The sequence below is a fragment of the Caloenas nicobarica genome, chromosome 10 (genome assembly GCF_036013445.1).
Source record: "Caloenas nicobarica isolate bCalNic1 chromosome 10, bCalNic1.hap1, whole genome shotgun sequence".
NCBI lineage: Eukaryota > Metazoa > Chordata > Aves > Columbiformes > Columbidae > Caloenas > Caloenas nicobarica.
In genome coordinates, this window is record NC_088254.1 from 4,788,037 (window position 1) to 4,802,237 (window position 14,201).

Below are 14,201 nucleotides of genomic sequence, written 5' to 3' on the forward strand. Positions count from 1 at the left end.
ACTGCAAGAATAATGCGAATCTGCTTTGAAATACGACAGCTATGGACTCCTTTAAAGTTTGTTCAACTACTAAATAAAAAGAGCAATCAGGCTCTATGGAAATTTTGTTTTCATAGCTCATGTCTAATGTATCTATTTTTATTATGCTGTTCTTTCCAGGAGTTCAAGCCTACTGTTTGAAAGCTTTCACTGTGAGAGCAATTTTTTATTTTTAGTAGGACTCTGCAGATGATTCACAACGAAAGAAAAAATTGGAAGCTCATAATATAATAAAAAATTAAACCATAACTGAATGAATTGAAAGCACTTCCCTTCTCATGAAGGCATCGTATCCTTATTGGAAGTCACAACATTAACAGCACCTGAAAATAAGGACCGTAAGCAACTTGTACTGCTTTGCCTAGTAGTAAAAGGAAAAATACTTCCTTTAACTAAAAAAATCTTCCCTGCATTTTGCAAGTACTCGAGTGAGGAATGCAACAAGTTCTTAAAAATGGTTTTTTAAACAAAAGAAACCAACCCAAAATGCCACTTCCTCAGTTAAAAACTTATTAATTAGGAATATCAGAAATCACATCAGAAGTTAAGCAGATCAGGCCATCTCTTGAGATAGTATCACCAAAGCAAACCACCGTAAAAAAACAGTTTTAGTGCGTGAAAAGTACTAACACACCGTGTTTTTTTTAACCAAAGACCCAACCTTGTCTCTCAGAGCTGCAGAAGCTCCCTTTTCATCCTGAAAATTAACTCAGGCCAGGGGTAGATTGGCACATGACCCTGACCCCAAGCGCACAAGCTGAAGACTGCAAGCCCCTGCCAGACCCCCGGCTGGGGAGGATGCCCGCAGACGGACCCCGGGCATGTCCTTGGCATCTTTCCCGCCTGCAGACGGACCCCAGGCACGTCCTTGGCATCCTTCCCGCCTGCAGACGGACCCCGGGCACGTCCCTGGCATCCTTCCCGCCTGCAGATGGACCCTGGGCACATCCTCGGCGTCCTGCCCGCCCGCCGGCACCACCCCAGCCGCTGTGCCAGGGCTGTGGGGCTGCTGGCCGGGGTCGGACCTTCGCCCCAGGGCATGAGCACCAACAGGCACTACAGACCGCGCTGACATCGCTGGTGGGAAATCCCTCTTCTGTGCTATTCCTGGCACGTTTATAGCCGTAAGTCCTTCACGCAATGAATCACATCTGTTTATACTTGTGTGCCAGAAAAGGAAATTTTTGGACGGCAGAGAAAAGACAACATCGTTCGCTGGCACTTCTGGATGCCAGCACGACCTGTGTGTCGCAGTGGGAATAAGAAAATGGCAGCAATGTCACAAGCATTTTCAAAACAACCACAAAAAAGAGCGTTGCCCGCAGTCAGCTCCAGATCCTGAGTGGGATTTGGTTGCACAGGGTAGGAAGGCTGCAGGGTCCTCCCTCTGGCTGTGGCCAAAGCCACAGAAACAACACTATATAACTCCACTATATAATGATATAATACTTCTGACGGCATTGTCAGCTTTAAGATATTGTGATGTTCCAATTATAGTTGACAACTGTAAGAATGTTATCGGACAGCTTTTCTCTAAACCTTTGCTGACAAGTTGTAACACTTCTTTCTTCTGCTCGTTAGCTTAACTGAGGGCACTAAGCTCCTCGTCCTCAACTCCCACCCCTGAAGTTGAACAAAACCAGGAACCAGGTGTTACAAGTATGGAGAGAGAAAAAGATGAGTCACTTCACAACATATAGCATTCAGCTGAATCACACCAAAGATGTAGGCACTGTAACACCGTTTCTACGAATCCAGGGTCAGGTTCACACACTCAAAAATAAAGAGCCGGTGCCAATTTCTGCCCTGCCCAATACACCCTGAGATGCTGCATACAAGATGAGGAAAGTCGGAGATTTTTAAGACTAAAATACTTGAAATATTTTTGAAGCTTTGTGTCTGCGATATTTTATAATTGAGTACGAAAAGTCACAAAGTCCACTGACAAAAGTGGACAATGAGCAAGGAAGCTAAAGGGGAATTTCCACTGTTTGTTCGACAGAGTATTTGGTTTACTACTAAAAAGATTCAAGGACAAGAACGGCTTAAACTTAAGTGAGGGCCCTGGCTACCAGGGATATGGCTACATCGGAATCTGAGCACATCTTCATGGCAGACTAGTTTACTCGGCTTTAAGAGGGCTTACCTGGGTACCACAGCCATCTGATCAACTTGACACAAAATTAACTTGGAATTAAAAATGTCAGTTGCTAAGAATATCTTGGCAGCGAGTAAGGCTGGTTAAAATTAATGCAATGTCAGCATCGCTGACTGCATAAGAACATGGAGTTTGCTTATGGCCACATAAAATTAAATGTTTTTGAGTGAAGATGCAACTTCAGCTTCTCTTTTGCAAATGCATGTATTTTGTGCTCACAGGAATCCCAAATGCTTCAAAAACAATGTTGAGGGGATTAGTTTCCTTGAGGGATCGATGACTAAATATGCCCTTGATAACTTCTAATCTCCCCTTTTCCATTTGCCTTACCTGATTATCTGTGTTGTTTACAGTAAAATAGCCCACACAGATAATGACTTCGTGTAGCAATCCTTCACAGGTATGCTGGGAACAGTACGACAGCAAAGAGCTGATAATATGCCGGAATGCAAGGGACAGTCCTTCAGCACCCACAATAGACTGAAAAAAAGGCCAAGAAACAGAAATTACAGTCCAGCAGTACATTATAGAAAATGTGTGAATTACATATACATCGACTGCATCCTTATTTTTTGCAAAGTATAGACTATGTTCTTCGTTGCGATGACTTTGGAGGAGGACAGAATCAGCTCTTTTCTTTCCGTAACTTACCGTTTACAACTGGACTATAACATTAAAAGCCACAAACATAAGAATGCATTTGAATTTCAGAAGGACAAAGGAAAAATTGCACTCTGCTTAGTTGACATTCAGTGTAGCATTAGGTTGACCATTTCATTTGACATACATTGCATGTTCCAGGAAAACTTAGTGCTAATAATATTTCTCAGTAATATGCAAAAGAAACCAAACCATCTTCATTTCTGCAGAAGGGCAAAATGCATTTCTCACTAATAACTCGAGCTCTGAATGGAATACAAAGATTAATAACAAATAATGGCTTTTCAAACATTAAAAAAAAGTTAGAAACATCCAAAAGTAGAGAAGACTCAGCTGCAAAGCTGCTTGGGATGCTTTTTAAAAGTAGGCAAATTGCTGTAATGTGGAGATTCAGAATTAGATTTTATCTGTGCAGCCTACAGCCTCTATTTAATAAACATGTCAAACAGACAGAGCGATACAAGGTCAAAGGGGAAAACTAAAGCACAAGGAATGAGCATGACAGTCTACTCAGTCTACTAACTCTATGAAAAGAGCAATGCAGACCTGTGAGAAAATCTCTTTCGTTTGAGAGTTTTCTTGATGTTATACCTTGTAGCCTGTGTTAAGTACAAATACATACATCTCAGTCTGTAACATAGTTGAGTTTTAGCATACTCCAAATCTACCCAGCAAAAGTAGAATCCTTGACAATTAAAACAGACTCAGCTGTGGATACTTCCCATGCTGAACCTCAAGCGTTAGTATATTTTCAAAATTTAACGCACAATACAGCCACCATTTCCTGCTTTACATCATGTACATGCTGTGTCCTTAGGTGCGCCCTTATTTAATTAGTGCTGTCCACGCATGCTGTGACCTGGCACTCTGGGTTTAACCTTCCCTGATAACAACAGGTCAAAGGGCACCTGAGTTTGTGTATAAAAGTTAAACTAATTTTTCAAGGAAACTATGCTTCCTTTTTCGCCAGAATTAATATCAGCTCAGGATCCTGCGTTGTTTCTCACTACCATCTTTCAATTGTTTAGACTGTCAAATTAAATGAAATATATACCCATGAGCCATCTGTGCTAATACAAACTCCAGAATACCAGACGTCTTCTGTTAATCAAAAAAACCCATCCTATAGTTCTACTATTACGTGATAAAACTACCCCTTAGAGATAATAATCAGACAGTACATAAAGTACGCTTTTTCCCTCTGCTGTCCGCTAGCAGAGTGGACAGCAAACTGCCTCAGGTGTATGTTGATTTTTTAACATTACGGAAACAAATCCCATTAATACACTGAAAGGGACAGCTGCTGAGACTACACAAGCCTGTCTGTCCATCACAAACGATATTACGCCTACAATTCAGTATGGCAGCTAAGCCGATACTTCCTGAGCGGAGCCCTGCATCGATGAACTGAAGACGGAATTCACACTGGTTAGTTTCTACCACCCTTCATGCAATAATTACTATCCTGCAGCATTTTACATAGAACAAACTAATGCAGATCACAGGACGTGGGAATTAATACTGATGGCTTGCTATAAAAACCCATATATAACGGTAGTTGGTAGAGAGATAAATGCAGACGTGTGTGGAAGCTTATGCTTTAAAAACTTATAGTTGTTTCTTGAGGTACCAGTAGAACAGCCCTTCAGCCGGTGCGATTTGCCACAGTCCCCCTACGAGCTGTAACTGCCCCAATTCAAGTCTTACTCCCTGGTGTATACCTGTAATATCCACTGCAACAAATAAACACCCAGTCTGGAACCAAGAGCTAAGCTGTACAAGAGAACTATCTGGATACACCTTGATTTACAGACAGAAAAGGGAGCTAATGGGTGTGTGTAAGAGCTGTTTTACATGAAACTCCAATAAATATTGGAGTTTCTGCGCTCCATAAAAAAACCCCACACCACCATGACTGGACTGGATCGTGCAACTGCATCTATACAGATGCATGTTGCTACGTGCAAATTGCTTGATGTTGTTATCAGAGATACTAAATGTAGGAAAATCAAAGTCAAGAAATACGAACTGAAGGAGACTTATACCGTATACTAAATTTCTTGCTCATGCAAAGCTCTTGCTGAGTTTAACGCATTTCAGCTGGAGTGTGTTGTATAACTTATATACAAATTACATATTAAATGAAACAGAAACCTATTCTTATGAATTGTGTAAGATTGATGCTGCTAAATGTGTTTTGCAAAGCAATGCTTTTTGACAGGTGTGTTATACTAACACAACAGCTTTGCCAGTTTATCTGAGAAATACACTAGTATTTGTATTTTCTTTGTATGGCAAAATTAGTCATTTACACTAGAAATCTGTTCACAAAAGAATGTAAGAAAATACTTACCTTCTCAAGCCTCAAAATGTGATATTTTTGAGATCTTTTCACGAAAAAAACCTATGAAAAGTTAAACTTCCAATTTTTAGACAATATAATTTACTTGGATTTAAAAAAATTATATAAATTGATTTTCAGTTTCAGTTGCACAATCTTAATGTAAGCGGCCACTGAAAGCACTGAAAAATGTAAATTGTGGTAATAATATAAGCAAGTCCTTTCACATTAGAAAAATGCTTATTTCATGCTTTTGACCTAGACTTTTTTACATTTTGGGGGCTTATTAAATATTAAAAGTACTATGCTAAAAGTGACGGGGTTTAAATAGAAGAAGTAATGGATGGGATTCAGCATTTAGCACAGTCCAAATTCCCACTTTTTGCTTAAATTCATTTGCCATAGCTGTTAGGAAATAGGCTGCATAGCTGTACAGTGGAAATAACAATAATTAGCAATCTTAAGCACAAAAACACCCTCAACATTTAATTGCAAAAGTTCCTTCAACAACTAAGATCTTAAAACCAAATCTCAGTCCAAGGTATAGGCAACAATTAACATTTTCATGTTAAGCAAAAGTTTTCAAACATCTTTTACCTGAAAGGCAGGCAGATCGAGAACAGCAAAACTATTGAAGAAACGTAAACTCTGAATGGCAACCTGGATTGTGTTCGTGGCGTAGCTGTCTTTGGGACTGGCTGTGTTTGGATCTGAAATTGTCCCATGGAAAAGAACACAGTACAGCATATGCAAGACTCCAACCAGATCCGTAGACTGAAGAACTGCTGCTAGTCCTGTGGGGTCCTGACGTGTATTGTCAAATATGTTCCAAGATCTGTAAAAAAACATTAAACCGTCTGAGGAGGAGACCAGCAGTCGGTGAGAACACTTGCCCAGGATGCCGTACTTCTGATAAGCCAAATGTTAGAAAAACAGTAAACTGCTAAAACCGAAAAAACCTGATGTCTAATGTGTCAAGAAACCACAACATTTCCAGAAAATACTTTCAATAATCAGGGCACCGTCTCGTCTCTTTAATTGCAGCTGTATCTTTAAATATCTTTCTCCACATGCTGGTGTCTTTGCTCCCAAACTGGGTGCGTGATACCAGTGTGAGACCATGCAGAAATTCAACCGCTTTAAAGCTGGAAGCCTGGGGACGCTTTAGGGGCTCCATGCAAGCTCTGTCCCAGTCAGTAGCCTACACCCATCTTTCCTTCTTGCCGCAGCAGCCAGCAGAGGTGGGAGAACTCCCCGGAGCCTCTCAGTGCCTCGGTGATGGGCTGCAGGCACAGGAACAAACCGCCTACCTAAGTAGCAAAATAAGTTACTAGGACCAGATGATCTTAATAAAATAGTTCTGCAGGAATTTAAGAATGAAGTGGTCGAGCAGTTAACAAAACACACTACTTATTTCAGTCAGATGTTATCATGGGAGACCGAACAACAGCAAAGCACAAATAAGTAAGAAATGTTCGAGACAAATCAGCAAAACTTGTGCAAACGGCAACTAGGGTTCTTTGGTATCTTTTGGGTATGCATGTAGAATAATGGAGAAGGTTTTTGGCTATCTAGGCTATCAGGATAGAGAGGCAAACAAGTCAGGATGCCCCTTCCCTTCTCACGTTCAAACTCTCATAATGCCTCCATGATTTGTACTGTTTCTGTTTTTTCACATTATTAATCACCCAGGAGATGATGCAGGACAGTCACTACTAAGGAAGACAGAGATTGACACTACTCTGGAGGTTAAACCATGTGTAGAAGGCAGGCAAATAAAAAAATAAAGCACAGAAAATAATGCAACAAGTTTTATATACTCTGAATTCTAACTCAAACCCATCATGTAAATCACTCATTATGGAAATACAATTAGTCTATATTGGCAATCAAAGGAAACACTAAAATATTAACATACAGTGAACAGTAACACTGAAAATACGGTACATCGAAATCTGGTCTTCACTTCATCTATTATGTTTCCATGTTAAAAAAAAGGAAAAAAGAAAAAAGAAATGTGTCAATATCGAAACTACAAAGACTGAGTCTGTATATTATTTTTTTAATAATTGAAGGAAAATATTACAGGCGATACGAGAAAATGTTATAAAAGGACAAATTAGATGAGGGTCTCTTTCCTTTTCATAACAACTAAAAGCAGAGGAAACCAGAAAGCAGTGGAAACAAGAACCACTTTGTAAAATAATCTGTAACTCTGAAGACCTTAGCTGAACACAGAAACAACTGGACGCTCGGAGGGCTCAGAATATTCCTGTTGACCAGAATCAGTAAGGAGCTTTTCCTTGGCTAGAACAGCTCTGGATGATCTTGTCAGTGTCTGCAGCAGAAGCCCCTTGCAGCACTCTGGTACACACATCGCTCTGCCCCAGGGAAGGTTCCAGCACAGATCCGAGGTAGGTCAACTAAGCCTCCTTTTTCTGACACAGACACTTGTCTTCAATGGAGCAACTAAACCACAAATTCAGCGACTACCAGATTTTGGCGACCATCATCTTATTCTGTCATTCTCACTTTTTCTAGTGAAGCAAAAAAAACAGGTAAGAAAGCACCACCTCTCAAAAACGTCATCTCTCAGTGAGAATTTCTATTTGTAACAGCACACCATTGCTTTCTTGGACCAAAGAGAAAGAGAGAGAAACAGGCAAAGCAGGAAAACCAACGTGGATTCTCCACATCCCAAAGAAAACCCTGGTACTGGGCTAACTTCAAATATAGCTTCAGTATTTAAAGAGAAGAAAGAACAACAGCCATGTGAAACACCATCTTTGCAGTTACAGCAAACTTCAAGGCTAGTATCCGTGCATTTTCTCATTAATACAATTCTCTGTAAGGTAGCATGAGTAGGCACTGAAAACAGGAGCAACACCTGGTTGCTTTATTCAGCAAGGCTGCTGAGCGACTTCGCCTGCTTTCCAGTGCCTGTATTGCTACAGCAGTGACCCCATTAGCACCAGCCACCCCCACAACAGCCCTGCCAGTCAGTGGTCAGCCACTCGGACAGAGTCAGCTGGAGGCGAACACGCCTGAGCTTATTGTACGGGTTCCGAAAATGGGGTGTTTTTTTCATACTCTGATAGCCAACTGAACTCCTTAAAATCCTCAGAGAAAACGTGCCATAAAACCAGCAGCACTTCAGAAGGCCATCGGCGTAGGATTCCCTCAAAATACATTTAAGAGCCTTTGAAAGACAAGCTGAAGTCTATTTAAAAGATGATTAAAATTATGATTTGATGCCACTTACCTGCTGCAAAAGAAGACCTACAAACATTCAGCTGCTGCTTTGTAACACTCACAACGACCCTAACATTTACTCCATACAGAATTTTAAAAGTACAAAAAAATACCAGAGCTCTGTTTTGGGTGGAGCTATGCTGCACAACAATTTATGGCATTACTTTCCTTTTCCTCCGCCTGGAATCCGTGCCCAAAATCTTAATTTTGAAGCTCTGTGGTCTTTTTAAGTGAGTGTGTTTGAACGGAGTCAGCAGAGCCGCTTCCTGAGCGCTCACCTGGCCGTGCCAGCGCAGCTTCCTGCCGCGCAGCTTCCCGGGGCGCTGGCACGGGGACCTGCTGCGAGCCGGGAACCAGCCTGGGCGGCTGCAGAAAGCGGGCGAGCTAACAGCTCCGGACCACCATTTTTACTATTGGTTTTGTGTGGCTGTGGACTCCTTAGTATTCCTCACTTTAAACCAGCTTGTGACGCCCAATTATTTATTTTGCAGCACGCGGTAGCCAAAATGTGCTAACCCTCACTTAGCTACACTCAAGTAACTCGAATGTTTATTTCCATAGTATCACATGAGAGCCCCGCTCCTCTGCCAACTAGTATTTCTTGGTTTCAATCTTAGCTTTTTCAACAGTGCAAAACAGAAAAAAACACTCTTGGTCAAATGATAACCTCAAATTAATTACGGTATATGATACCTCACAGAATTTTTTGGTGACTATATGCCATGAGAATACTGACCAACTTTACCAAAGGTTAAAGCTAGCTTGCTTTCAACTCTCACTCCATCATTATTTTTAAAGAATTCCATATGAAAAAGCTTACAGTGCTGGATGAAATCCTTTTACCATTTTGTGCTGCTCTGAGCAGTGAATGAATCAAAATATACATAAAAAAGGCAATTGTAAAATAACTCAAAATGCAAGCGTTCTTTTTTTCACAGAAAAGACCAGGAATATTAAAGTTATACCACAGGACAAAGCTGTTATTAAAAATACAATAAATAAAAAAATCTGTCTGCTAGGTTTGGTGGATTGAAGGAGCTGTTAGAAATATTTATTTTTGATGTTGTCTATATTACAGTAAATGTTTATGTGATCAGGCCACTGGCTCCTGTTGGTTTTAACTGTCAGTTATAATCACTTTAGGCCTAAATGTTTACAATAAAAAGGTAAAAGATGTTATTCATACTGGTTGTGGGCTTTAAAGTAGAAAAAAAAAGTATATGAAATGTTGGAAAATAAAGCACGAACCTTTGCATATGCTGCTTTGAGTGATTTTGGTGAAGTCTGTACAACAGTGGATTTCATACATTTAGCAGATTTTTAGTCCACCCCAAAGGTAAGCCCAGTGAAAATTCAGTGCTAATTGTCAGGACACTGACTGAGGCAAAAACCCAGAAAAGCCCTAAAACTGTAAGATGACAATGTCATAAAAGAAACTTAGGTTTTATGGAACTAAATTTAAGAGAAGAGATTCCTATGGATGCGCCTCCTAGTTCTCCAATTTAAGAGCTCACTCTCTGTGCCTGCAACAGCTGCCAAAGTAAAACAGTCGGTACGGACAAACCCCCTTCAATCCATCACTGAACGGAAGCAAGACTCACAGGATTTTTTACACTGGCTTATATAGCTGGGCAAACAGATAGGCCTTCAAACTGTAGCAGGTCTCTATATTTAACACAGAAAAACAGGCAAATATTTATATTACGGTCAAACAACCTGCAGGATCTTAAAAAGAAAAGTTGAATGAAATGCAGGGAATTTTCATTACTGGCTGCCATTATGGTTTTCAGCTTCTGCCATCAAGGAGTCTCAGGAATTGGTACGGGGTTTATGACTTACAAAAATGGTTTAAGAACTTAAAAATGTGGATATATCCATCACAGGAAAGATATTAAACAGTGGTACTTCATTGCTTAAAATACAGCACTATTTATTAAAAACAGGAATTCAATACAGCTTGATGAGAAACAGCATACTCTGCAGAACAAGTATAAAACTACGATTTCTCCAAGCTTCAATATAAGCAAACTGTTTATATCTGAGAATATATTGTTTTAAAAACTGACTGGGCTAACAAGCAGACAAGCCTCTCTAAGGGTATACATTGTAATGTTTGTGTACTTGAAATATATACTGCTGATTAAAAACATGGAGCCAAATGGAAACATGAGTTTTCAAAAGGCTTAGAATACAGTCTTTATTATTATTATTATTATTATTATTATTATTAGGATTTTAAAACTATCATCTGTACTTTTTGCTTCTAAATTATTTTATTTAGAAAGAGATATCAAAATAAAGAGGCAAAAATAATAATAAAAGAAGAATAAAGAAGTATTTAGCACCTGTCGGACCTTGTTATAATTCACACCGTCAAGCTAGGAATCACACTACTGTGTAAAAGCGATGATTCGAAACCTTTAGTAATTTCAAGAACAAGTTTTAGTCAGTTTGCAGTACTTGCTAGATCTGCTGTCTGTTGGAAGTGGTTAGAAGCACAACCAGTGTTCAGACAGACTCGCATCTGATTCACCATCCAGCAGCCAAAACAGACATTATCTTAATTACTGTAATAAAACTGAAACCAGACCAGCCTACTTCCTCGCGTATCTGTGACATGACAAGTGACTATTTTCCGGGATCAAACCCTATATATCTACAGCTTTTTGCCACTGCAGTTTGTATTCCACAACTTCATTAGCTGTTGACACAGATTTATATGTATTCCACTACTGTTTTGAGATAACGTATAACAGTAACAATTTAGCTACTGTACTGCTATGACATTCTATTTTCCTAGATTAATGAGGGAGCTTGCAGACATTTCTTGCATCAGGGAAACAGCAGAAGTTCGAAAAAGTTGACGTCCCAAGAAGCTACATGATTTGAGGGCCTATTATTTGTAATATTCTCCTAATACACAACTCACTTTCCTCCTTGTGTCTGTGTTATTGCTAGTCCACTGTACCATGCCCAGGAGAACATTCCTCCTCAGTGATTAACCCTTACTCTGCACTCCTGCTGACAGCTTCCTCCTGCTATTTGCATTAACTCTGTGGTTAATATGAATTTCTTCATTTCTACTGATGGGCAAAAGCAAAATAAAACATTAACAATAGTCCTCCATGCAGTAACAACTGAACTTCTTGGACAGAAATCTTAGTTCTGGAGACTTATAGGGAAAAAGGGCTATAGGCTTGATGAATGCTGGGCAGTACAGGAAAAGGCAGGAATGTAAGCAAGATCCTTGCTAGGCTGATGAAGGACTTGCCATATATTGTCTTACTTGGTCTTCGCTCCTGCTTTTAGGGACAGGTGAACTGGGGCAGTATGGCCATATTTTTATTAACACTCCTCGCCTTCCATGCCTGCTCATTGTTCTCTGTCTTGTGTTTACAAGCCAAGCATGCTCCATATGTGTCTTCAGGACTCAAGGGCCCAAAATAGGCCATTTGTCTCTCATAGTTACAATAATAAACTCTGGAAAGCAAGGCTATGGTCCTGAACATTGCTTCTGGACATCTGAATTGGATACAAATTGCAAGAAAAATTTATAAGGCTACATAAACACTGTTATTCTGTATAAAGTCTATTTAATGTTTTGCTTTACTTCAGGTCGATAAAAATATCTCTGTTTTCAATTCTGGCTACTGTTACTCTTAATGGTGAGCAAAAAACCAGTTAAGCATTATCATGGCCACAATTTTCAAGACTAAATATCAAGTGTCAGGTTAATCTTTTGCTCAGCAGAGAGCTCAATATTCACACATGCTGCGTTTTATGATCTCTCACTACATACAGTAAGGGACAATACCTTTTTTTCAGCTCTCATGCTTTTTTTTTTTAAACTCAGAGAGAAAGGAGCTCTCACCTCCATTGTTAGTAATGGATGCAACACAGCATAAGAAAAATAGGTCTCAAGTCACACTTACTGATTCTCACTTTATAACAGATAAGAGCATAAAACTTAACACAACGAGGTTCATGTGGGTTTACAAGTCATTAATGTTTTCAACAAATTGTATTTTACATGTATTGCACAGTGTTTGGAAAATGTGCTATTACACCCACAGCAAAACTTCAATTAAAAGAATCAATCTAGCATTTATCAGCCAGCACCACAAACTATCATTTGAGAAGATCAATATCAAAGTTAAATCTTTTTAAAGACCTTGACCATTAATGAAAAGAAAATCCCTCTCTTATAAGAAGATATGTTTATAACATATGTTCAGAATGGATTCCTTCATTTCAATAACTTTTTATGACATTAAAATTGAGAATCCTCCCATTTATGTTTCTACATTAGCAAGACTTTCCTTTGTGCCTGACTCAAGATTCTGGATTTTTTTTTCCAAGTCTACCATGAGAATGAAAAAAGTATCTTAGTTTTGTCTTAAAATTTTATAATCTGCATTATATAGACCATAGACCTCATTTAATACTTAATGCTGACATACTTATATGATACAATTTGAGGCTATTCTCCCATAATCATTATTGTTGTGACATTTTGCCTGATGTACAGGTATGTGCAGGAAGGTAGTTAACTGAGATCTCTTCCCTGCCTATAGAATTGTTTTCCATGAAGTAACTGTCCAAATAAACACCGGGTATCAATTCAGAGCTTGGTTTAGAAACATTCCACTAAATTTTGGAATTTAAGAAATGTTCTTGTGAGGAAGACAGGAAAGTCTGGATTGACAGCTCGTCCTACACCAGAGCCCCAGCAATGGCCTAACAAACTTCGTACCCACAGGACAGGATCTCCTAATTGTTTAAAACCTGAGTTGGAGTGTTGAACTTCTGGCCCTCTGGGGATATCGCAGCTCACAAGTGCAGTGAAGCTCACAGCAGCCTGGTGGTGTCTGAAAGCAAAGGAGGAGGACCACGCCGTACTTGGCCCTTTCCAGCTCATCAAGGATTTCACTGTTGTGGACACCGGGGGTGGTGTGGGAGCCCAGAGGTGGTCAGTGCGTGTCTGCCGCCCGGGGTCTGCTGTCCCATCAGCTTCCCGCTCTGCCGCTCAGTGCACAGCCCGCTAAGATCCGCACACAGTATAAAGAGCACTGTGCAAAAATACTCCGATGCATTTAATATGGAAACGCAACTCTTTATATGACAAATAACAGCCCGAAATAGTTCTATCAGAAAAAAACACATTAGTTTTGTGCCCGTCATGATCACCAATTGAGGAGCATAGAGAAGTTCCCAACCTGGAAACATTCAATACAGGAGGATATATAGAAAGAACAATTCGGAATTGCTCTTGCAAATATGGTGAAAGCCTGATATTATTTTGGCAAAACTTCTTCTCATGCTACAGTGCCAGGGCACTGGCAGTACTTACCAGACTTTTTTTCCTCTCAGTACCAACTCCAGAAGTTTTACGATCAGAGCGGTTACTTACTCTGACGTACAGAGGAGCATAATACAGCATGTTTGGTGCTCAAGCACGTATCAAGGGAGTTGGAGAATGAGAAATGCTGGGTTCTGACAGGACAGGCTGCATTGCCTCCTGCTGCTATCTACCACGAATGAAAGAGGCATCTGTATTTCTCACAAAGAGAGGCTGCCTTTTGTGCTGCAGATCATATATCACACAACACGTATTACTGTATTGTGACATATTTAAGAATTCAATAAATTTGAGCTCTGTTTCTGCCACCTTAATCTGTGTTGGGCAATACCATTTTCCATTTAAACCACCTTGAGTACTAAGGACTTCTGTAACATGACAGAATTACACTT

The 14,201-nt window shown here is 39.8% G+C and overlaps 1 protein-coding gene across 2 annotated transcripts in view; it reads right to left on the reverse strand.

Moving 5' to 3' along the window:
- SCAPER (S-phase cyclin A associated protein in the ER) overlaps positions 1-14,201 on the reverse strand; it is a 153,578-nt gene that overhangs the window by 19,269 nt on the left and 120,108 nt on the right. For both annotated transcript variants that reach the window (XM_065641925.1, XM_065641923.1), the window contains exons 28-29: positions 5,796-6,033; positions 2,528-2,677 (exon numbers count right to left, since the gene is read on the reverse strand). In XM_065641925.1, coding sequence (XP_065497997.1) covers positions 2,528-2,677; positions 5,796-6,033 — 388 coding nt within the window. The remainder of the gene's footprint in view (positions 1-2,527; positions 2,678-5,795; positions 6,034-14,201) is intronic.